A 25354-nucleotide genomic window follows, 5' to 3' on the forward strand; every position below is an offset into this window, starting at 1 on the left:
AAGTAATTTTCCTTTTGGGTAAAAACAGTAGGTTAATTAAGTATATGAAATAGTTATTGATTTTTTGCTGCTCTGTTGCATATGATCAGTGGGCTGTCAGTGGCTTTCTTTTAATTAAGTTCCTCTGCTGTCTTGTCACATGCATAAATTCACCCCTGAATTTATTCTGTGATATACATGTACAGCTTCGGGGTGGGGGGGGGATGTCCTGAGTCTTCAGCAGGATATATGGAAGCTTCTTCAGGATGAATGCTGAGTTTCTTCTTGGGTTTGGGAATGCCAACATGTGGTGAGCTTTAAAAAGGAAACAAAAAAGCCTTGGCTTTGTATTTAGTGGTGGTCAAAAAATGAAGTGGTGGCCTGGGAAGAGGCTTCTCCCACAGCCTGCAACAGCAGCATGAGGTCTTAGGAGGAGAGGAGACCTTGTCCTTGGGCACTCAGTAAAGAGCCCCTTCCTGTCCCAGCAGCTGAGTGATGTGGTACATTATTAAAGATCATAAAATTACTCCCATAAAACCACAAAGTGAGTAATTGCATGCAATGTGTGGAAGCAAGTTGCAGAGATGAGGTCCCTTGGCGAGCTTTACCCCAAGGCAGAGGAATCCAGTGCAGAACAATTAGAGTCTTTCAGCTGGTTTCTTCTGCCCAGGTCCAGGCTCCCATGTTAACATCAGTCCACACAGGTTTGTGTCTGCAGCCCCTGGGGATGGAGCTGTACATGGGCTTTCATTTGCTTTGAGGAAATATCTAGCTGATGTCCATGTTACTGAGTCTGCAAAGGAGCTGGACGTATCCGGTGCAGGAGCAGAAGGAGCATTTGGTAATTTCTCCCTTTCTTGGGTTTGTTTTACCAGGATAATGGAGTTAAAGCCTTAAGGCATTTTTTTTTTTTCTGTTTCAAATCCTCTTAAACGGTCTGCATATCCTTCTTTCACAAGCTCCAATTTGAATGCATCTTTCTAGACATGCATTGAAGCACAGGCAGTATTTCCAGTTTCTGATTAAACTTCCCAGGTCCTTGGAACTGCTGCCTCCATGCTGCCAAGGGAAAGTACCTTCTGCATAATGTGCTCTGCCTTGTTTATGTTTGCATTATTTCTTTCATTTTATATTTTGAATACTCTCTCATTTCAGTACCTCCCTCTCCCTATATTGTACTCCAGTCTCCTCTTGGAGAAGTCTCGCATTTTACCTGGCTGGCTGGCTGGAACCATCTCATTTCCATTTCTGATAGTGGTGGTGTTTGACAAATGGCTTCAAAGCAGGGGCAGCTCTGGGATCAGCCCAGGTTGCTGAGGGCTTTACCCAGTTGGGCTTTGGAAGCCCCCAAGGATGGAGAGGCACAAGTGCTGTGGGCAGCTTGCTCCAGCACTTGGCTGGCCTCATGGTGAGCAAGATTTTTTTCCTGTCCCACCTGAACGTCTCTTGCTTCACTTGTACTCATTGCTTTCCATCTTCTCACCATCCATCCCTGTGAAGAGCCTGGCTCCATCACCTCCATAAATTCTGGTAGGCATGGGCAGGCTGCTGTTAGCTGTCCCAGCGCCATCTCTGCTCCAGGCTGAGCAACCCCTTCCCTTGGTCTCTGGTCACAGGATCAGTGCTTCGGCCCTGACCATCTTGGTGGCCTCTGCTGATCTTACTCCAGTTTGTCTTACACTGGGGTCCCAAAACTGGGTGCAGTATGTGGTAGTCACCTGGATGTGGTACCCAAGCTGGCCATGCAGATGGAGCAGGTTGAAGAAATGAGCCAGTAGCCACTCTACCAAGTACAAGTAGCCATCAAGAGAGCCAACAGAGAGAGAGATTCCAAGGACTCTGGATGTTGGGGGTGTTCTACTACATTCCCACATCACATTTGAACTCCTTCCTTGGTGGCTTGGAGAGCTGCCCAAGGTGGGTGTTGCTGCCAGGAGGGCAGGTGACAGCACGCTTGACTTGGCTTGGTGGCCAAGAGGACACAGAATTTGCATTGATGCCAGCTAAAGGTGGAGCGTGCATCATGGCTTTGGCTTCCTATGATGTTGCTAATCACAGTAGCAATGGTGATGTTGCCTTGCATGCAAGAAATCAAGGTAAACTTAAAACTGTTAGGATTCAGAGAATTCAAGTGTAGTTTTTGGTAGCTTTTGTGTGTTGAGTCAACACAGAGGTCCTTCAGTGGACCCAAAAGAAGACACTTTCATGTAGCAGAAGAATAAGATACAGAGTTTTTGCATAGTCAAAGAAGAGATGGAAATCCCATTACTCGGAAAGCCGTTAAAGTGAAGGCTCGAGAAATAGCCTAAGCTCAAAGCAGCCCAGCCTTCAAGGCCAGGGATGTATTATAAACAGAAGTTTAGGTCTAACATTTGAGGTTTGACTGAAGAACAAAAGCAAGCAGCAGAATGGCATCTGAGAGAGCAATGTAAGTGGAAATGTCTCCTGGAAATGGAGTAAATGAAAACTGCTTTAAGGGGTTTACATTAATTAAAGGATTTTTTTTAATTAATTAATTAAAACCACATTAAGGTTTGTGTCAAATCTAAAATTAGATTGGAATCTCTTCAGGCTACAACTGTCAGCCTGGTGCTGTGGTCTCCTCTTTAAATGCATTGACTTTATTGGAGTTATCCTGATTTTGTTTGCTTCAAGGGAGGTCAGAAAAGGGCTTTTGCCTTAGAGCGGTGTTTTGCAGACTCTGGGTCTCTCCACCTTCATTCCTGAGGTCAGGAAGGACCTTCTTGGCCAGGTGCTTGAGAGGAAGGCTCTTTCTTCATCCCAGATCTGGTGTTTGGGTTAACCCTGATGGAGCTGCTCCAGTTACTAGAGGGAGGGGATGAACACCGCTTTCATCCCATCCCCATAGCCAATTTATTGTCACATCTTAGAGAAAGAAAACCAACCAAACCCTGGAGGCCAGATCAGACATCAGCGAGGAGGGGGAATTCCTCCTTGGCTTTGTAGGTGCCCGCTGAAAGCCCTTAAGTGTGAGGCTGATCCAAGGTAAACAGAGTACAAACAGATACAGTCCTTTTAACTGTTTAACTTCATCCTTCCAGGAATCTTTATGATATTCTGAAGACAATGAAACCACCTGCTCATTTTCGGTGGAAATGAGTTTCAGATCATTCCTGTGCCAATATTGCCCTTTAATTTGGTTTGTTCTTCCTTCTGTTTGGCAATTCCACCCTTCCCTATGAAGGTATTTTTATGAAGCTCTTGCTCTTGTTCTCCATCTTCACTTGACTTGTCCAACAAACCGAGCTCTCCTGGGATCTTGGTGTGTGATAGCTATGTTTTTCCTTTAATCAACCCAATAGCTCTTCTCTGTACTTCTTCCAACTGAACTTCATTTTTTCTGAGTGAATTGGTTCAAACTGTCATGATTTTTTTGTACCAGATCTTACCAGTAGCATTTGGTTGTTGCCAGTAGCACTCCTAGCATGCTGGAGGTAACGGTTTTTGTCTCCTCTTGTCACCTCCGTTAAACCATCCCCAACTTGTAGCAAAAGCTCATGTTCTTGAATGGAGAGTGCATGACCTTAAAGTAGTAGAAGGAGGAAAAAATTAGCAGTTTAGCAGAGCAATTGGGTAGGTTTTGTACCATTTGGTCCTCTTCCATGTGAATGGGTCAGCCCACCCTCTGGTTTGTATTTTCTCCCTGCATGAGTACCTTATCTCGGGTGCTAGAGGAAACACCACTGGTGACCTCTCCTTATGCTGATGAAACACCTTTATTCTCCAAATTGAGTTTCTTCTATGGTTGGTATGATCCTTCTGGACAGATCATATGGAAGGATCTTGACACAACCATAGAAGGATCTTCATATATACCCTTTCATACAGAAGATCTGAAAGGAACTTCATAGAAGGATCTTGGGAGTCTCTGCTAGATCTCAGTACTATTCTGCATCTTGGGTGATGTTGTGCGTGCATGGAGTTGGTGGGACAAAACTGGAGCTCAGGCATGGCATCCATGCTGGAAGGAGATTGTAAAATCCAGAGACGCAGAGAGGAGAGCCACAGAAATGAGCCAGGGGCTGGAGAAAATGTCTTGCAGCTTGGAAGGCTGAAGAGCTCTGTTGAGTGTATCCGAGGGTTGTCAAAAAAAGGGAGTGGGTACATGGTGATGACACTATAAACACTAACAAGGATGGAAAATGCTGGCTACTAAAGAGGTTTTTAAATCAGCATAACAGAGAATGTCTCAAAACTGAAGCCAGACAAAAACAAATTAGGACTCAGGCCCAGAGTTACAACTGGGAGGGTGATTGCTTTGGGGACCAGCTGCCAAGGGAAGCAGTGGGTTGCATCAGGTTTTAGCCAAACAGAAGTTCAAGACTCGTGTTGGTGGAATTGAGTGAACTTTGATGGCTCTGTGATATTCAAGAGATCAGACTGGAGAATCTACTCTCCTGGCCTTCATCTCTGTAAATCTAAATATCTTGAGAAATGCCTCGAGAGCTGGGTCCCTTGTCTGCAGCAACTTCTGCCAGTGCAAAGCTGGGGTGAGAGCCCTCACTTTGCTTCCTGAACATCCTTGTTGGTCCCCTGCCCCACACTGCATCCTGAGCCCTTCCTGGGATTAAACCCTCCACATTATCAAAGCAATTAATTGCACCTCACACACAAGAGGTGAAGAGTTTGTTGGAGCAGGTTTGGGGAATTTCACACCCTCTCCTTCTCTGCAGTTTGGTTTCAACATGAAATGTTAAACGGATTGCATCCCTGCCCACACTCCCTGCAGACATTTGTGAAGTCTGTCTCTCCGTATCCTCTGGAATCTGTTTTATATCAGGGATTGATTTCAGATACAAACTCCCCCAGGTCAGTACTATAAAAATCTCTGCCTGTGCAGCCACACCAGGGAGCATCCTCTGTATATGTTTATTTTATGGAGCCGTACCACCTAAAGAGCATGTCAATAAAATTCTCATCCCTGCTCTGACAGGTTTAATCTAGCTGGCAACTTAAATATAGACCAAGGGGAAGGGGAGGCTGCTAAGAATTGCACAGACCTCTCCAAACGGTGCCTTGATTTTAACAAGTGAACATTTGGTTATTACATCCTCAAGCTTTTAAACATCTCACACTGTCAAGAACTAATAAATCCTTTAGCACCTCACTGTAAGAGGATTTGATAGGATGTAATAGGCGTGTGGATCATGCAGAGAGTCATAAACCACCTGTAGAAATCGCTCTTCATCACTCCTCCTCTTGCCTTCTGCTGTGCTGGATTAGCTTTTTTTTTCCTTTTTTTTTTTTTTTTTTTACCTTCTTGATTCAATCTCATTTTTAAGAGAAGCAGGAAAGGAGGAGGGAAAAAATACCCTCTTTCTTTAAAGCCTTTAACCTGGCCTTCTTTATCCTTCATAGAGATGGAAAAAACCTGTTTTAAGATTCTTCCTCCCCCAGCATGGCATCCCATCAGGATTTTGCTTGTCCTCCCTCTGCTCCGGACCCTGGCTCATTTGGTGGTTGATCAGAAAGGTTCATCTGTGCCTGGCAGCCCTTTGAGTGCAGAAGTAGGATGGCAAGGGTCCATCCCACCTCTCTTCCAGCAGCTGCGAGTCATCTGAGCTAGTCATCAAGTAACTGCAAGACGCTGGTTCAAAGGGAAGCTCATCCCAACACATCTCTGCAAGTGCTCATCTGAGTTATTAACCCGTCAGAGCACCCATCAGTACAAGCATTTCCATGCCTAAAAAGCAAGAAGTAATACAATAAACCTCTTTCTTAGGATAAAAAAAAAAAAACAACAAACAACAAACCGAACTTGGAGCCAGGCATGCAAGTCCTTCCATTTTCATTCCAGATTTTCCCCTGAACAGACGTTTATAGACCTTAATCCTCCTAACGCTCCTGCAAGCATAGGAAATAAAAGGAGATTTGTACAATGAGATAGTAGCTTTTATTATGCCAAGCTGTATGGTTGGGCAAACAAACTTGCTGGGACATGAGCATGAGAGATGCAGGAGTGGTTTTGCTCCCTCTGGGGCTACGTTATTCCCTGGTGCTCAGCTGCTGAGCTCCCCATCTGGCTTCTTCTGCTTCCCCCAAGCCCCAGGATTTCATCGTGGGGTGTTTGGTGGCACTTAAAGCCTCACCAGAGCCTTGGGTAGAGAGCAAATGACACTGTTTGGCTGGTTTTAAATGGTATTTCTCACTGTTCCTTCTGCCCTTGCTGTTTAGGAAGTGCACTCTCCAAGACAGGTTTTCATTAATTAAACCTCCAGTCTCAGCTAACTACCCTTTAAATCGTTAAGTCCGTACTGTGATGAGCGGAGTAGATGAACACTGGAATAGTGGATCAGGTTCCTCAGGCTAATGTTTGTCCTAGGTTTGGTTCAGGGGATTTGCTGAGACAGTGAATTACATGGGTGGATGGTTTCTTATAGAAGCAGGGAATAGTTTGGACCACTCCAAATTTCTGAAATAATGGATATGGTTCTTACAGAAGTAGTTGCACCCTTTGTGCCTTCGTGTACCCACTATGAGCATCCAGCATCTGGTGCTGCTCCCACAGTTCTGCAGGTAGTGATTGCACTGGAAGAGTTAAAGTTCATTTTGGAGGTGAGGTCCTCCTGAGCAGGCTCTGTGCAGATCAACAAGAAAGCAGTCTTCACATGTATGTCTTGGTATGTCTTCTCTGTGTGGAATCCTATGGCACAAGGCTCCATATTCTCTGGTGGCTTCTTACACCACATGGCTCCACCTTCTCTGGGTAGATTCCCATACCAGGAGGCTCCATCTTCTTTGGGCGCTTTCCCAAACCATGCTGCTCCTTTCTTCCTTAGTTAGCTTTGCATACCACATAGCTTGCTCCTGCCAATGCCTGTCCCCCTGGGGGCACCTCATGACCCAGAGCTGCATTTGCACCTGCTGACCACGCTCATATGCACATTACAGTGCCCCTCAATTCATTCACACTGCCCCATGAAGTCTGCCTGTACCTCAAACAGATCCCTTTGGCGTAGCAGAAAAAGCAAGTCGATCCCGTCAAGAGCTGCGATTGACAGCTCTCCCTTTGCAGCCGAGGAGAGACAGATGGGAGGTGCGAGAAAGCCGGGTTTGGAGGAGCGGGGCTGGGAGGGGAGTGCTGCTCTGTGCATGGGAAGCGTCAGCTCCCCCCTCGCCGCGCTCGAGCTTTGCATTGTCTGCACGCTTTGGCAGGCGTCTTCCTGCCGGTGCAGTTCACATATTTGACGTGCCTGTGCAACTTGAACATAAAGCTGGTTTAACGGTTGACACGGGTGAATTTTTAGTAGTAACTTCTCATGGACTTCAGCATGCTGTGGACCAGGGTTTCGAGATGCTACGCCTTGAGAAAAGACAGTCTCATTCTTTGCAAAATTAATTAAGTTTGATCGTTAAAATCGTGTTGCAATGTGTTTTATGCCTGCAGGAGGAGAATGAAGGCTATGCCAGGGCTGAATTAAAGTCTGGGGAGGACACTACATCTAGCCCTTTCTCATCTCTGCAGATTTGGCCATGCAGAGTTGACACAGTTTTTGAAAGAATTAAATTCTTCAGATTCGAGATGAAAGCTTTTTTCTCCCTTTATTCCTTCCCCCAGCAAGATGGAGATGTTCTACCTGCTTGATCTCAGCATCGACTATAAAAAAGTCTCTGCTCCTTATGCCTGTTCTCTCCTGTCAGCATTCAGTGCTCATTAATTTTGCATTCACTCAGCACCGTATAATTTTTCCTGACATTGTTCAGACAACCAGCCTTTTTTACTTAAGACATCTCGACACCATTAATGTTTAACTGTAAAAGGTGTGAAGACAGAAAGAAATACCCTTTTCTTTCTGTTCTAGCAGCAGCATGCTTTGCTCTGTGCTCTTTGCCATTGCACAAGGATTTTCTCAGAAGCAGAATAACACAGTTTTCCATATAAACTTTGCTAAAGAAAGTGGTGTTTATTGGTCGGAGCAGGGACTTGTGTCTTGGATCTTCATCTATACACCAGGTGCTGTTGTACACTGACAGTGCATGATGCTCTTTGCCTTGGGGCATGGACAGATGTGCTCTTGCAGGTCCATCTGGAGTCCCTCAAGAGAGAACCCCCAGCTGGTGAACTGCTAAGTGTGTGAAAGAAGCAGTGGTTAAAGCTAGCCCCGGTGGCTTTTGGGTTGTGATCACTTGTATGGCATGTAACAGTATCTCAGTTCAGAAGGTGTCACTTAACTTAATCCACTCCAGCAAGAGCTGCAGAAGTGTGTGTCATTGTGCATGAGACTTCTTCAGCTGGAAAATGGGAGTGTTAATGGGGAGTACTGTTTTAAGCTCATTAAAGAAAAGTGTGTGATTTGTCCATCATCCCTCACTTGGAAGGATGTCACAGGTTGCCGTTCAGTTGATTATGTAGCAGTTGGTGAGGACAAGGGCAGTGCTGGAATATGTTCTTTGCCATTTATAGAAAGGGCCAAATGGGTTAAAGAAAGACTCTTAATTTATTTGCACTGTATAGTCCTGAGGAACTTGGTTGTGTCTGTTGCTGGGTTTAAAAGTAAGAAAGGAAGTTTTAAAAAAACCCAAACCAGAATTCGTGTCCTCAAAATCTTTATCCTCTATGTTGGAAAAGAGGGTGTCGTGGTTTAAACCCAGTCAGGTAATTCGTTCGCTCACTTCCCCCCCTTTCTTGCCCTCCCCCTGCTCTCGGAGAGACGGAGAGGAGAATCAAAAGAATGCAACTCCCACGGGTTGAGATAAGAACAGTTTAGTAACTAAGGTATAACACAAATCACTACTGCTACCACCAATGATAATAATGATAAAGGAAATAACAAGGGAATACAACACCTCACCACCAGCCGACCGATAACTCGCCCCCCCCCAGCCCGACCAAGCACCAACCGATACCTCCTCCAACCCTGCAGTCTCCCAGCCCTTCCGGCTAACTCCCAGTTACATCCTGGGCATGACGTGCTGTGGTATGGAATAGCTCTTTGGTCAGTTTGGGTCAGGTGTCCTGTCTCTGCTTCCTCCTGGCTTCCCCTCCTCCCTGGCAGAGCATGAGGCTCACAAAGTCCTTGGCCAAACCAAAACATCTCTATCAGCTCTGTTCCCGAGCCGAAAGTCAAAACACTGCACTGCACCAGCTACCAAGGAGGAGAAACATGACTGCTACTGCTGAACCCAGGACAGAGGGGAAATACCATTTGGAGGAGCAGCCAAAACTGGGGAGCAGCCCATAGACACGTGCAGAATTAATGTTGCTTGATCTTTGGATCACCAGTCTGAAGACCTGGTACAGAGATGGGTTTTGCCTATACTGCACACAGGAGTGCCTGTTTCCTGGGGTTGGTTGTAGGCATGGTGGAGGTGGCTGTAGCCCTCAGGTCTCCTGCTGACAGGGCCTGCCACAGTTCCATATGCCAAATTGCATTGGAGCATTGTGGGATGTTGTGCTGTTTTTGTAATATCCATGTTGAAAGTTTTTTTAGGCAAGTGGAAGGAGAAGTTAAGCTGCTGTGTTAATCTAGATGCTGGCCTGTGGGAGCTTTTCCTCATACAATTTAAAAGGTACTTTGAAATCACTAACCTTGACATAAATCCTGTGTCCCACCAGCAAATCTGTGCTGCTATATGAATAACTCTGCATGGTTTCATCCTTTTATGGTTTGATGTTTTATGCAGTCGTTGGAGATGTTTGTATCTGCTGGGACTGGCCTTGGGCTTTAGTGTAAATTCCCAGTGCTGCTGCGGGTTGTTAAGGATGGGCTCTTGGGCTGCAGGTAGTATGAAAAATAGCTGTAAGAGCATTAGATAGAGCCGTCATCATTCCCAGTACAGCAGCAATGGAAAACTGTTTTCTGACTGCTTTTCTAGCCAGGTCACAAAGGAAGAAGCTCAGGTGAGACATGGAGAACAGCAGGACATCCCCACTGTCCTGCTCTCTGCCGATCTGTCTCCACTGTTGGCAGTACTGATGCAACTGGAGTGGCCACCAGCTTCAGTCTTCGGTCCTCACCAATGGGCACTAGAGTTGGTTCTGTACACCCCAAGGGCTTAGTTTCCTTCCCTGGCTGTCTGCCTGGTGAGATGTGTCCTCCTGACATGTACCTTTGCATGGGCACTGATGAAAAAATAAGGGTTCGAGGTGTGTCTGAAGAGCCACCTGGGGCTGTGTTGGTGAGGACATTCTCTGGGATGGCATAGAAATACTCAGGGCTAGAGCAAGCGATGCATTGCCAACTCTGAAGGTGCATGGTTTGTTTTCTTTAGGGCCAGTGATGGAGTTTGATGGTGAAGTCAGGTGTTCAGCTCTCACTGAAAAAAAGAGAAAGAGAGCAAAATATGTTTGACTGCTGGTTGTAGAGGAGGGCTAATGGATAACAGCACCCCCCAAAAGACCCCAAATTAGAATCTATCTTAAAATAGGATTCTAAAATGGATCTGGTGAATCTCCTCTAAAAATGCCTCTCTGCTTTGGCTATAAAGCGAGCATGAGACAAAGTAGCTCAGGTGGAAACATCTCCATCCAGTGGTCCATCAGAGGGATCTCAGCATCCTGGCACTCCCACCTGGCATTACAGCAGATGGTTGGGGAGCACCCTGGGGCTTGTCACTGGTAGATCATTGTGATGGGTGGTGTAAAGCAGGCGAGTACAGGGTTCTGAAGGAGCTGTGCTGATTTCTGAAAGCCAAGATCTGCTCTGCTATTTCTTGCACTGGTATTTTCAAGCTCTGAATCTCACAGATTGTATTTTTCCACAGTTTTTAAATTCATAGATCAGATAATTTCCTTCCTCCTACTAGAATAAAAAGTTATACAACCTAAGAGCTGCTGATTTCCATACAGTGTTTGAGAGGAATCTGGTATTTGTGGAAGTGAAGAAGAGAGGACTCTGGGCTGGGTTTTCAGCATCTGCCTCTGTGTGAATATGCTGACGTTGAACAGGGGGGCGTTGGGCAAATCTCAGCTTCCACAGATTGAATTTTGATTTAGAGTTCCTCCAAAGAAGCCATCATTGCTGTAGTCCACATGTGAGCCCTGGAGGCTATGTAGGATGGTCTTCCTTGGAAATTGGCTTCATCCCCCAGTTGAGGTTGGATCTTCCTCTTCATGTTGACCCCTAGGGATGGGGAGGAGAGTGCTCGGGCTTGCTGAGACTGAAGGGGAGGCTGGAAGTGAGCTCAGGACCTCAAGTCCCCCTGGATAGCTGGGACACCACCACTAGCAGCAGCCAGTGGTCCTCGGAGGCTTTCCCATAACATATCCCTATGGCCCTAGACATGTCTTCCTCCTAGACACCTGTTTAAAAAGACAAAAGTGTTCCCATTTCTGTGGTCTAGATCCTCTCGCCTGCTGCTTTCCTATATCAATACTATTGTCTTTTTCACCCCTCCTGACTTGTTTAAACCATTTTTTCCCTGCCCCACTAGAAGGTGCACTCAGTGCACAGCTTCTGCCAATGAGTTTATTTTATGGTAGGGTCTTTTTCATGTTGGTTTTACTGGGCTGATGAACCTCATAGCAGGCAGTAATTAATGACACAGTTTTCTGTCACGCTCTCAATCCATGAGTGCACCAAGTCTGTTCCATCTGATTTTAATTAACTAAAAATCAAAGCTCCTCATTTGGGAAATTACAGATGTGGATCTGTTTTTTCTTTTTCTCACGCATCTTTTAAGAAGCAGATAGAGCAGATCCTGTCTGAGATCTGGGGGGTTCAGTCAGCATGGCCCTCAGGGAGCCTGCGGATCTGCGCTGTATGGGAGAGGGATGGGGAACTGTTGTGCTTGGTGCTCCCTTGTGTTTTCTAGGCATTGCATCACCTTCTTCATCTTATCACAGACTCATTTGGGCTGGAAGAGACCTTAAAGCTCCTCCAGTTCCACCCCCCCTGCCAAGGGCAGGGACACCTTCCACTAGACCAGGTTGCTCCAAGCCCCATCCAACCTGGTCTTGAACACTGCCAGGGATGGGGCAGCCACAAGCTTCTCTGGGCAACCTGTGCCAGGGCCTCACCACCCTCGCAGGGAACAACTTCTGCCTAAGAGCTCATCTAAAGGTTGGCCAATGTGATGCCTCTCTACAAAAAGGGCACGAAGGAAGACCCTGAAAACTACAGGCCTGTCAGCATGACCTTAGTGCCAGGGAAGGTCATGGAGCAGATGATCCTAAGTGAGATCATAAAGGACATGTGGGAAATGGAGGGATCAGGCCCAGTCAGTATGGGTTCACGAAGGGCAGGTCCTGCTTGACTAAACTTATCTCCTTCTAAAATAAGCTGAACCACCTGATTGATGAGGGAAGGGCTGTGGGCTGGGGCAGTGATCATCCTCTTGTACTGGGCACTAGTGAGGCTGCACCTCGAATTCTGTGTTGAGCTCTGGGCCCTTCTCTATAAGGAGGACACTGAGGTGCTGGAGGGAGTCCAGAGAAGGGCAATGGAGCTGGTGAAGGGTCTGGAGCACGAGTGTGGTGAGGAACGACTGAGGGACCTGGGGGTGTTTAGTCTGGAGAAGAGAAGGCTCAGGGCTACCCTATCTCTCTCTACAACTGCCTGACAGGAGGCAGTTAAGAAGAATTTAGGAATTTTTTGCCTCAGAAAAATTAGGAAAAATTTCTTTACCAAGATGATGCTCAGGCACTGGAACAGGCTGCCCAGGGAAGTGGTGGAATCACCATCCCTGGAAGTGTACAAAAACTGTGCAGGTGAGGCCCTCAGTGACATGGTTTAGTGGTGGTCTTGGCAGTGCTTGGATAATGGTTGAACTTGATGATCTTAGAGGTCTTTTCCAACCTAGTTGATTCTATGATTCTAAATCTCAACTCTCAGCCTGTCTCTATAGCAAAGGTGCTCCAGCCCTTGGACTATCTTCACAGCCTCCTCTGGACTCACTCCAGCAGCTCCACGTCCTTTTTATGTTGTTGCCCCAGAGCTGGATGCAGGACTGCAGGGGGGGTCTCACCAGAGCAGAGCAGAGGGGGAGAATCCCCTCCCTCGACCTGCTGGTCACACTGCTGGTGATGCAGCCCAGGACACGGTTGGTTTCTGGGCTCAAGCGCACACTGCTGGGTCATGGGGAGCTTCTCATTGACCAACAGCCCCAAGTCCTTCTCAGGGCTGCTCTCAATCCAGTCTCCACCCAGTCTGTGTTTGTGCTTGAGACTGCCCCAACCCAGATGCAAGACCTTTCCCTGCTCTCTCATCCTTGGTACCTACAGGGGTACCCAACACACTCTGGGAAAGACTGCAAGTCCTCCTCAGTTGGGCTTTTTGCTTTTAAGATGTTGAATTTTTAATACAAACTCAAAACCCAAAGACTTTTCATGTTTCTACCATAAGAAATGAAAAATTAATGTTGACCATAGAAATTTTGGGTTGAAAAGGAGCCTTGGCGAGCATGGAGCAGTGTTTGGGTCCTGGCCATCATGCCTGCAACCATGGGGGCCTCTCCATGAGGCTTCCTTGGGGAGCAGCAGCAAGCTTCTCACAACTCAAAATGCAATATATTACAAAGTTTTGTGCTGGGCAAGTGGAAACAATTGTTCTGGTCTTCTGTGTTCATGATGTTTCTCAACAAAATCCTGTTTTGAATTTTTTATTTCCTGGTTTAGGAGCCCCACATGCAACAAATTATTTTTCAGATATTACTTTCTCCTTTATGGGGCAAAAATAAAGGCATTTTAGCTGCAAAATTTGAAATGAAGAGCAGAATCAGATAGCTTGTATTAGTTTAATTTAATACTGCAGATTTAAGGGATGGGGAGGCAGGAGTGCCTGCCCTGGATGCTATGGATGGAGCTCCATGCAATGGTGCCTGCAGGGCCGATGCTGACTTCCCAAGACACCAAATGTACATCAGTGGTGGACATCTTCCCACCTCCACTCCCTGCACCCCATTTGGAGTGACTCTGAGTGGTGTCCTCTAAACTCCCTTCCCTGTGGTCCTGCCATCGCTCTGGTGCCACATCCTTGCTTCTCTGACCCCTTGGGGTGTGGGTGCTGTCCTGGACATGGGACTTTGTTGTGTTTTGAGTAAAAAGTGATGAGTTAAGTCCTTTGGGGGGACTTTTCCTATTGTTTGGATCTGGCTCTCATCCTCAAGGCCTCAGCATTGGTCCAGATAAGGTCTCCAGCTGTGGCTGAGGTCACAGCTCCTCTACAACACTTGTCTTTTCCCTCCCTTGGATGCGTGATTTTCTCCAGGTACAGTTTTTCAGGTACAGAGGTCTGGTAGTGGAAGGAGGCAAGTGCAGGATCCTGGGGATGATTTTGGTGTGCTTTATGCCACCAAAAATGGTGGTAGAGAAAGAGCAGAAGACCTGCTAAAGGGATGGAGGCAGCCAAGGTGAACTAGGGAGGTTGGAAAATTGAACAATAATAATGTAAAGAGAGAAAAGAGGCAAAGAAAGGGGAAACCACCAGTGACCCTGCACCAGTGTGGGCATGGGGATGGTAGTACCCAGTTGCTGAAGCCACATCCTTCAGCTTTGCTCCATGCAATGCAGTTTTGAGGCAGAGGATCTGAGCCAGTTTTCAGAGGAGGCTTACATACTGCACTGTCGTTTTGCAGGGGGAAGAAATAACACCCTGGATGAGCAAGCTGCCTTTCCTGTGTGTGCTCTTGGCTTTGGGCTTTTATCAACAAAAGATTTAGACTTTCTACATTGATGTCTTCTAAAATCAGGGGGCAAAATGCTCTGAATGGGTCAGCTACCCATCTGCACATCTCAAATTGCCGGCATCCCCCCATTTCAGCAGCTTGCCAGGGTTGTTAACTCTTTACTCTGCTCAGCTCCCACCCCTTTCCCCTCCACCAGCATTGCTCCATGCCTCCCTTTCATCATGCTGAGCCTGGAAGGGGCTGCACAGTGAGAGCAGCCTGGCCAGCAGCCCCATCCACATCTGGGTACCACCAGGGTGAGGGACCAGGAAAGCAGCTCTCAGTGATGCAGAATCTGTACCCATCACCTCGTGCAGCTGGCCATCATGTCCAGCATCAGGCCATCCAAGCTTTTCATTAATATTCCAGTCCTGGTGTGCTTTAGCAGCGTCCTCCATCTCTTACCAGCCCTGTGCCTTCCCCATCCCTTCTAATCCTGCAAAGAATCAGTGGCTTCTAGCCAGGAGGTTCGTGTGGCTGTGAAATAGCAGGGCTGAGCTGGGACTGTCACCTCTGCCTGTGCCAAGCTTGGCTGCATGGGGTTGGCACAGGACAAGACTGTTTTCAAAGTGACCACGGTGTTCCCAGGCATCGCAGTGGGTGTTGGGTCCTGTGCCCGCTGCAGTTATCAGTGGTGTTGGGTGACCTGTTTGTAACACACTTACCTCGCAGTTCAAGCCCACTGACCTAATATTTTTTGGGTGCTGAGTATCTTGCAGCTCCTATAGAATCTGGAGGCACCCAGACATCTCCCTGGATGTCATAAAATTGGGGTGTAATTTGAGGAATGCCTTTAAAATAGCTCCTTTCTATGCTGCAAGAAAAAAAAAACACAACCTGCTTTAATTATGTTTGCAGCAATTAGATTCCAATCGGGGCCGTTGGCGTGCCGGGCTTTTATTGTCTGATGGGGATTTATGATGCCCGAGGCTGCCAAAGCCCCCGCAGCTGGATCCCGGCAGCCTCAAACAGCAGCAGCGCTGGGGTTCACGTTGCTCCTGATGGTTTATTTTCATGTGAATCTGTCTGTCCAGCTTTATAATGAGATTATGAGCTTGGAGAACTAGGAATTTGCTCTGTCCTTGGTTGTGTTGAACACAGGGGATGCCTGGCCCATGATCGGTGCTCTCTGAGAGCATCATCCCGTCACCAGCACAGAGCCACCACTGCAATTAATGCTGGAAATAAAGGAAATAGAAATTAATGAGTTAATGTATTCCTCACATGCTCAGGATGGAAAAGCTGAAGAGCTGTGTTTAAGCACATTAACTGAAGTGCTTAGCGGAGATCACTGACACTTTGAAGGAGTTTTGCATTGCTGGGATGTGCCACCACAGAGGAGGTGAGCAGGAGCTTTAAGGGATTTGATGCAGCATAATAAACAGTGCATCCCATGTGCTGCAAAACAGCGAATAGTTTAGCTTCTGCTTCCAGACAAGTCAGGGCACCGGCTTCCTTGACTCCGAGATGACCAGAAACAAAGACCAGTGTCAAGAGAGATAAGAAGTAAATCTTCAGCAGTCCTAGAAACCTTCAGCAGTGCTAGAAACCTCTCGTCTTGCTCCTTTGGCATGCACCCCACTGGGCTTTATGGATGTTTATCATGGCAAAACATGTCCTGCCCTCTGGGCTGGACCGACATAGGCTGAACAGAGCTCTTTGGTCAGCCTGGTGTGTTGATATGTGTATAGACATGTTGATACATGTCAATGCATTTGATAAACATGTATTTATTGATGCATCTAGGTTTCCAGGTCCTAACACAAGACACTGTGGGTTAAGGAGTATTTTCCCTTGTCCTGCTGTCATCCCTCTTAGAACCAATTTGGGACCATTTTCTGCCTCCAGCTCCCAGCACTACGCACGTGGTCCTCAGGTTTTTCTGAGCATCCCTTTGGTTTTCTGGCAGGTTGTTTCTCCTGCCATGTGGGAAAGCACAGCCCACAGGGATGTGGCTGCATCCCCTGGACTGTCCCCTGGATCGCCACTGCATCCCAGCCCCAGCATCTTTATACCAATAACTAACAGACAGAAAGAACATGTCTTAATTTTCAGTTGTAAAGCCGCATTTGTGGTTCTGGTACCTGGGAAAATCTTGTAAATGGTGTAAAATTAATAGAGGACCATGTTTAAGTCATTTTTCATCTAGCCACAACAGTGTTTTTAATTTTTAATCAAAACCTGCATTGAAGCTGCCCTGTGAGCCTGGACCAAAGATGCTTCCGGACTCCTGGACTCTTCTGCATCCTGCACGACTGCTAATTTCCTTTGCTAGTGCTAATGGGCACTGACATGCAGTGGGTGATACCCTGCCCCTCTAGCTGTCCCCACAGGAGCTTGCATTTTCACATTTCAGAGCAAAACATCACTGTGGCAAAAAGCATCTGCAACCAGAGACATCCCTGCTTTTCCCTTGCTAACTGATGCCCTATCAATGAAGCAGGTGTCCTCTCCATCAAGTTTTAGCTCCCATTTGCCTCTTTCTGCACTTATTTCACCCAAACCATGTGATAAAACAGTAATTAAATACTTTTTTGCAAATACTTCTATAGCCCCAGAATGCCCAGCCCAGGCTTGTGCTGCTAGTCTCCCAAGTCACTCCTAGCCATCAGGGTTTATCCTCAACTGCATCCTGTGGAGACAAGGGCTACTGTGCTCCCCATCCTTCCTGGATCATATCCTGAGAGACTAAGGGACTCTCCCAGCTTTCCCAGTGGAAAACAGTCATGGATATGGAGGAGCAAAAAGAAACAACCCTGAAGTGGCAGTGACATCATGGCTTACTGGCCCGTGATCTCTGGCTTCCTCACATCCCACTTACCACCCGCATTTCACTACTGGATTTATCCCAAATTCCTTGGCGCAGCTGCACAACATGGCTAGCACCTTTTGGGGGAGTGCAAGATAAATAACAGGGCCTTCTCTGTGTGTTTTTTGAGTTGTTTTTTTCCTAAAGGGATTATTCAGCAACACATTATGAGAGTTTCTGGCAGGGCTGGGGCTGGGCTCCTCCAGCATCCTCACCCGCTCCATGTCAGGTGCTCTCCTCCTATCCCATTCCCACTGGCTCCTAGCTGACCGCCATCTGGGGTGCTCCCTGCACATTTTTTCTCCAGCACGTTTCCTTTGGCACAGCCCATTCTCTGTGAATTCTTCCCAGCAGTTATTTCTTAAAGCATTGTCCGAAAAATTCCAGATTAAATACTGTAGCTCATGCTAAACTGGATACACCATTTCCTTCTCAAAATGTTGATTTTGAATGCCTCTTTCTGCAGGTTTCTCCTTAAGATGGGTTTTTCCTTCTTGCTAGCAGTAGGTTGTGATCAATAAGTGCCTTTATTTTTTAATAATTAATAAATCGTTAGAAATTATGTTATACTTACACAGGACTGAGGGATGAAATGAAAATGCTGGAGTCTTTTGGTGCACATCCTGCATTGCCCGGATGACAAGCAGTCAATATTCTGTTTATTATTGGTAATGATTCAGTAGTACACTGACATTCTTTAGGCTGAAAACGTCCCTTTTCCTTTGCTACAGAGAAAGCAGCTGATGATGAAGTCCAGAAGTCTGACATCTCATCCAGTAGCCAAGGGGTGATTGAGAAGGAGTCTCTGGGACCTCTTCTTCTGGAGGTAGGTGCTATGATGTTGTTACCGATGCTGTTGTGCTTCTGCTACTGCCCTAAACAAAGCAGCACATCAAGAAAGTGAAATACAGAGGAGGAAGGCAGTGGGTCACAGCTGGGATGCTCTAAGCCCAAGCAGATCCCTGGCCTGAGTTGCAGGTAAACTGATGTTAGACCTTTGTTTCAGCAGGTGGTTTGAAAAGTGAGTCTTAGCCAGAACCACAGAATCACAGAATGGTTAGAGTTTGAAGAGACCTTAAAGCTTACCCAGTTCCAAACCCCCTGCCATGGGCAGGGACACCTTCCACTAGACCAGGTTGCTTCAAGCCCCTTCCAACCTGGCCTTGAACACTGCCAGGGATGGGGCAGCCACAGCTTCTCTGGCCAACCTGTGCCAGGGCCTCACCACCCTCACAGGGAAGAACTTCTGCCTAAGAGCTCATCTCAGTCTCCCCTCTGTCAGGTTAAATCCATTCCCCCTTGTCCTGTCCCTACAGGCCTTTGTCAAAAGCCCCTATCTGGGTTTCTCTTTGGCCCCTTTAGGCACTGGAAGCTGCTCTAAGGTCTCCCCTTAAGGAGCCTCCTCTTCTCCAGGCTGAACAAGCCCAGCTCTCTCAGCCTGTCTCCATAGTAGAGGTGCTCCAGCCCTTGAAACATCTTCTTGGCCTTCTCTGGACTCACTCTGGATGAAAGCCCCTACCACCCTTAGTTTATTTTCCATGCAGCTTGACCCCAAGAAGCCATTAGTGGTTTCACTGGTTCCTAAGCAGTCTTTAACCTCCCATCCCTAAAAACATTCCCCAAATGACTTCCAGCTTCTTCCGGATGCCCTGCGCTCAGGTGAGGTTTTCAAACCCAGAAAGGTGAAGGTAAAAAAAGGCTATTAAAATGCACCTCATTAACTTTTAGGAAGGATTTCTGCCTCTTGACCTGTTATTTCAGCTTGACTTCTATAAGAAATTCAGCTGATAATGTGATTTAATATTTAAACCATGGATAAATGTCTGGTGTTTCTGCTGAAGGAATGGGGGCTCAGGGGGAGGTGTGCAAGCTGGGTCCCCACCGGCTGCTCTGCCTGTGAGCTCCCCTGCCCCTTCCCACTCCATCAGCCCCTCAAAAGCAGCATTCCTTGGGGAGAAGGGTCCAGGTAGGGTTTGCCATCCAGTCTAGAGCTGGTTTTTTGGGAATCTGAAGTGCAAAGGCTGGTTGTCTTGGCAACAGCTGGGAATAAGGAAAATTGCAGTCAATCTGCCAGAACCATTTTGACAAAAGATTTCTTTCTTATCTTTTTTTTTTTCTTTTCTAAATGCTTCCTGTTTCTTGTACTTAATGTTGCTCTACAGTAAATCTTGATTTTTAGAAACTGGATAGAATAAGGCCTGGATGCTCTCCATCAGAGAAACTTTTCTGGCACAGGCAAGTTGGAGGATGGGGAGGAGGAGAAGGGGATGCTGCAGGTGCCACTGTTTGGGTATCATGAGTTTCTCCTGTACCTGCACCACCTCCTACTCCAGGATAAGCTACTCATGACCCAGCAGTGTGTGCTCACAGCCCAGAAAGCCAACCATGTCCTGGGCTGCATCACCAACAGCATGACCAGCAGGTCAAGGGAGCAACTTAAGATATATATATCTGGAACACCCCATATAAAAAGGATGTGGAGTTGTGGAGTGAGTCCAGAGGAGGCCACAAAGATGCTCCGAGGGCTGGAGCACCTCTGCTATGGAGACAGGCTGAGAGAGCTGGGCTTGTTCAGCCTGGAGAAGAGATTCTATGATTCTGTGGTTCTGTGGTTCTGTGATTCTATGATATGGCTAGATCTGCTTGCAGGATCATGGTCCATCGGAGCTTACTGTTGATGAGCAATCTAAATAGGAAATACACTCCAGGAAAACCACATCCTGCCTGGATGAAGCATTTTAGGTAATGCGTGCCTGGAAGAGTAAAAATCAACAATCAGCCTTCTCAATAGCTCCTCACACAAGCACCGGGCTCTGCAGCTCTGAGCTTGTTTCTCAGCACCAGAAAGCATTACCTCTCCTGTTCCCACAGCCATGAATTAAAAACCTTGATGGTGTCCTCATTAAAATCAGCAAAAGTTCTCCCCGTGTTGTATGATTGGGTCTGGGTCACACTTGTCCTTCTCCAGTTAATTGCAGGGCTGAATTGTCACTTGCATCCTAAATACATGAAAAAAAACTGTTATTCTGCACAATGCAAAGGCTCTCTCAATTAAGCAAATCGGGCATGTGCTTAATTTCAGTGACTTGCCAAATTAGCCTTTCTGACTGCTCTAACCCTTGGAAGAGGATTTTTTCTCCTCGGTTGGCACCATCCTTAGTGGTCCTTAGCAGGGGAGGTTACAGACCTGAATAAGTGTTTAAGCAAATGTGCTGTATTTGATCACTGCTGTAATATAGAGCAGGGATGAAGCCAAGGTGTGAGAGGCAGAGGAATGTTGCCCATGGTCAAGGAGTATCCTGACCTGCTCCAGGACCTTCTGCCTACACACTAACCGAGTTTACTCCCATTGCAGGCATTGGATGGCTTCTTCTTTGTTGTGAACCGTGAAGGGAGGATCGTCTTTGTCTCTGAGAATGTGACCAGCTACCTGGGTTATAACCAGGAGGAGCTCATGAACACCAGCGTCTACAGCATCCTGCACGTGGGGGATCACGCTGAGTTCGTCAAGAACTTGTTGCCAAAGTCTCTAGGTAAGAAAACCCTTGAGGTGGGTATTTTTATTAGCTGGTGCTTGGAGGGTGCTATCAAAAATGCTGTTGTGCTGGCCTTATAATGTTTTTTATATAAATTATTTTTGTATGTTATTAATTTCTGTACTGTTTACTGTTAAATTCAGAGGTATATTCAAGCCAGGTAATAATCTCTAAACTTTTGCCTAGTGAATGCATCCTACCAGTGAGAATCTGCCACTTAATTTTAATTTTTTTAATATTAGATTAATTAGTATTGTATTTTTCAATAAATACCTGGTGGATGACAATATTCAAGTCATCTTCCCTTTGTCTTTCTCTACTACAAAAATTTTTGCCTTCAACTTTGGCTTGTGTGTGGGAAGAATCAACTCAGCTGCCCAAAGTGAGGACCATTATAGAAGCTTTAGGGAAATGAGGAGGAAGATTCTGAGGCCTTGATGTGGGGCGGCTGAGCCTCTTGGCTTATCCCAGTTCATTCAGGATGTCCTCCTAGCTGGAGGGTGGTTGTTCCTAGCTGGTTTCAGAGCCTGTCAAGAGTTTGCCAAGCATATGGTGTGGGGATTGCTGCACCTTGGGGTGTAAGAAAAGGTCACAGTGCAAACTTTGAGCTCTCAGTGGTTCCCTGCACCAGGAAATGAACAGTTGTGAGGGTGGGAGGAAGCGTTGTGTGGTGAAGGCACTGGGGGGTGTTGGAGGCAAGTGAAGCAGAAGGTTTTATTTGTTGACTGGAGGCGAGCATTCTCTTGGTGGCTGACATGGGTGAGACATCACTTGTCCCTCATTCACTCACACCTTTGAAGGGACACAAAAGGAAAACGAGCCTTTTCCAAGTAGCTTGGGGTAGTTTGGTTGGGATTTTTTAATTCACACTTGTATTCTTTCTGAGTAAATACAACGATGTCTTAAACCACCTAAATCTATGGGCACTCATCACATTGAGCCTATTGAGGTTCAGGCATCATTTCCCTATGATTGCCCATTTTAAGGCTGGGTATTTTGTCTTTTCTTGGATGTTACAAGCCCCTCAGCACTTCTTGTAGATCAGTTTGCATGGAAGCTTCATAATCTGCTGGTGGCAAAATCCTTTGGGTCGGACATGAATATCTACAAAGATATTGTAGAGGGTTAGAAAAATCAGCCAACTGGTGTCCACAGGTTTCTGGAAAAAGCCAGGTTATAGGAAAAAAAATCAAAGGGGAAGGTTTTTGCTGCTGCAGTACCAGAAGAACTTGCTGCCGAGCTACCCCAGAAATGAGAAGGAAGCAAAGGAAAACTTCATTTCTGTGGAGATGCTCAACTGGACTTGCTGGAGAAGTCCCTGGATCATCACTTCAGCGGGATTTCAAGTAGAACAGCAAGAGGCAGGAGTCTTCCCAAGCTCTGGAAGTGACTCAGAGCCCCACTGCCTCATTTTCCCTGCCAGTAAGATGGAGATGGTAGCACTAACCAGCGATGTAAGGAGCAATTAATAAATGTCAGCTTGATGAGTCTCACAGCAATGTGCTGATCTCATTTGGGATTGTAGGTGCTCTTAGGGCCCATTTGGGAGTGTGGGCCTGAGCATGGGGTCTTCACCCCTGACCTGGACAATGAACTGCTTTCTTCCCCCATGCCATCACTTTTCCTTCTGTCCTGTTATCCAAGGGGTCCTTGGGAAGTCAGGGAGGATGTGTGCACAATGCAGCTCCCAACAACTTCTTTTCTCTCTCCTTTCTTCATCCCTCAGTAAATGGAGTTCCTTGGCCTCAAGAAACAACCAGGCGCAGCAGCCATACCTTCAGCTGCAGGATGCTGGTCCGACCACCCGACGACACAGGCGTGGAGAACCAGGAGGCTCGTCAGCGCTACGAGGTGATGCAGTGCTTCACTGTCTCCCAGCCCAAGTCCTTCAAGGAGGAAGGAGAAGGTAAGAGAGAGCATCCTTTGCTTCTGACCCTCTGTTCAGGATGGGGATGGCAGTGCAGGAGGAGGAGCAGGATGGGGACAGTAGTGCAGGCAGGAGGAGAGCCAACCAGCATCCCACAGGGCTGCCTGGTAGGGCTGGTTATTCCTATCCCAGCACAAATGTTGCCCAGCATGGTGGTGATACTGGTGGAGATGCCTGAAGTTCATTGTTGGCTTCTCACTCTCCCTTTCCCTCCAAGCAAACGTCCTGCAGCCATCCTGGCTTTTCTGCCTCTCCAGAGCCACCTTTGGGGCTGCTTGCAGTTGGAATTCCTTAAGGAAGGAACAGTATTTTATTACCCACAAAGCCAGTGGGCTGCAGGACCTTCTCAGCAAGTCACTTGGGTGCCTGATGCCCCACTTTGTGCCTTCACCACTGCTGGACCACAGTGCTACCCACACAGTTTTGGGGTTGAATCAGCTGCCTGCAGACAGATCTCCCTGGGGACTCAGGACAGGCAGGATTTCCTCAGCACTGTGAGGGCCATTGTTTTCCTGCAAGTGCCTTAACTCTCCTTTCAATGTCCTGGCTATTCTTTTCCAGTGCATTAGCTGGATTAATCCGTTGCGGTTTACACAGGAGATCATGACTGGAAGGAATAAATTATGGTATTTTATGACCAAATGCTTTGCCTGAAGCCGACAGTTGCTGGCTTTTAGTGCTGACTTTTATTGTACGATACTGCCAGGTCCAAGAAGCCTTTACAATTCATTTCTCCAAGCACTGGAAGCCTCTTTTCCAGCAAATTTTGTAGAGTTTAGACAGAGCCTATTTGGTTTGAAGGGCCAGAGGATTGCTCAGGGTAAACACTTCCAGGGCAGGACACAGCAATTGAGCCCAGCAGTGGTATTTTAATTAAAACCTTAAATTACAGGTGGTGATTGTAATGTCTGATGTTCACGTTGTTGGTCCCTTCTCCCACTTTGGCAGATTTCCAGTCGTGTCTGATATGCATTGCGAGACGATTACCTCGACCGGCAGCTGTCGCCCCTTCCGAATCCTTTGTGACCAAGCAGGACACCACAGGTAACATCCTGGTGATGCTGGGGAATCCTGGATCTGGAGGAGTTGTTCGCTGGGGATAAGAGGACAATGGCCCAGTGCAGGACCCCATAGCATGAACACAGTCCTGTGCTTTCCAAATGGCAGTGCTGCCTGCTAGGACCGATGTGGTTCACACCTCAACTGGAGGCACCTCAACTGAGTTTACATCTCAACTGATGCAACACATTCAGTCCCTCTCTGCGCCCTTGAATTTCAGGGGCTGTTAAGGTTGCTGATTGATGGGAATGAAACAGTCATCACCTTTTGGAGCTTTCTAACTGTTCTGGTGACCATATTTCTGGTAGTTAATCATCACTGTGGACTTGCCTGCAGCCTTACAACCCTTAATGAATGTTTTCTCTGCTCACTGCTCCCTGCCTGTGGCTGTAAGCAGCCAACAAAACTGCCTAGCATTTCATGTTGAGGGAGAAAACAGGTAGTAGGTCCTGCTTGGTGACTCCCCAGGTGTGGGCAAGGTGGCTGGCAAGGTGTCCTGCCACTTGGGAACACATCAAGTCTGGGGACCCCAGTCCCGGGGTGGCAAGAATCCTACTGCACCAAAGTGCTTCTTGTTAGGTTTCACGTCCGCTTCGGCTGACCAAGGTGTGCGTAAAGGTCAGTGCATGCTCCAGAGCAAACTTCTTGAACCTCCACTTCCTTTTGTGCTCCTGCCCGTGCTGCCTGATGCCAAATAGGACGTGGCTTCATTTCCCACATTTATGGACCTATTTGCGCTGAGAGACTTCTCATGTGGTCCTTGAGTAACATGGCTTCTCTCTCTCTGCCCAGGTAAAATCATCTCCATTGACACCAGTTCCCTGAGAGCCGCCGGGAGGACAGGCTGGGAAGATCTGGTGCGGAAATGCATCTATGCTTTCTTCCAGCCGCAGGGCAGGGAGCCATCTTACGCCAAACAGCTCTTTCAAGAAGGTAAGGAACTTCTGTTCCTGGCTGGCATGTCTTGCCAAGCAGCAGGATCTGCAAGGAGAAGCTGGGGCACGATCCTCCTTGCTGGATAAGTGCTTTCTGGAAAAACAAACGCTGCAATAATAATTATGAAGTGCCATAGAGAGAGGGGAAAGGGCTGAGTAACACTGGAGGAGTTCCACCAGCCGGGAGGTTTCCCCTCACCTTTCAGGAAATACAGAATTGAGACGAACAGGAGCTAAATATGATTTATTTTTTTCCTTTGCCGTCTTCAAATACCACCCCCAGTGTCTAAGCAGGAGAAGTGGAAGCTCTTTCACGAGCATCTTTGCTGTGTCAGCGAGGATGCTCACAGCAGGGGTGTGGAGAAGGCAGGAATGAAGGAGCAGGAGGTCTCTCGGCCCCTGTAACCTTCCCAGCCTGCTGGACTTCATCAGCTTGTGTGTTATAGGCTGGTGGTTGAGTTTCTAAGGGGATTGATATGTTTCT

At 47.1% G+C, this 25354-nt stretch overlaps 1 protein-coding gene across 9 annotated transcripts in view; it reads left to right on the plus strand.

Moving 5' to 3' along the window:
- NCOA1 (nuclear receptor coactivator 1) overlaps positions 1–25354 on the plus strand; it is a 132299-nt gene that overhangs the window by 78305 nt on the left and 28640 nt on the right. For all 9 annotated transcript variants that reach the window (XM_061461096.1, XM_061461099.1, XM_061461102.1 and 6 more), the window contains exons 4-8: positions 18145–18239; positions 20769–20946; positions 22676–22855; positions 23825–23920; positions 24728–24868. In XM_061461096.1, the coding sequence (XP_061317080.1) occupies positions 18145–18239; positions 20769–20946; positions 22676–22855; positions 23825–23920; positions 24728–24868 (690 nt within the window). The remainder of the gene's footprint in view (positions 1–18144; positions 18240–20768; positions 20947–22675; positions 22856–23824; positions 23921–24727; positions 24869–25354) is intronic.

This window comes from Pezoporus flaviventris, unplaced genomic scaffold (assembly GCF_033815535.1).
Source record: "Pezoporus flaviventris isolate CSIRO_AGI_PZ_B2104156 unplaced genomic scaffold, CSIRO_AGI_Pfla_v1 ptg000031l, whole genome shotgun sequence".
In the NCBI taxonomy this organism is placed as follows: domain Eukaryota; kingdom Metazoa; phylum Chordata; class Aves; order Psittaciformes; family Psittacidae; genus Pezoporus; species Pezoporus flaviventris.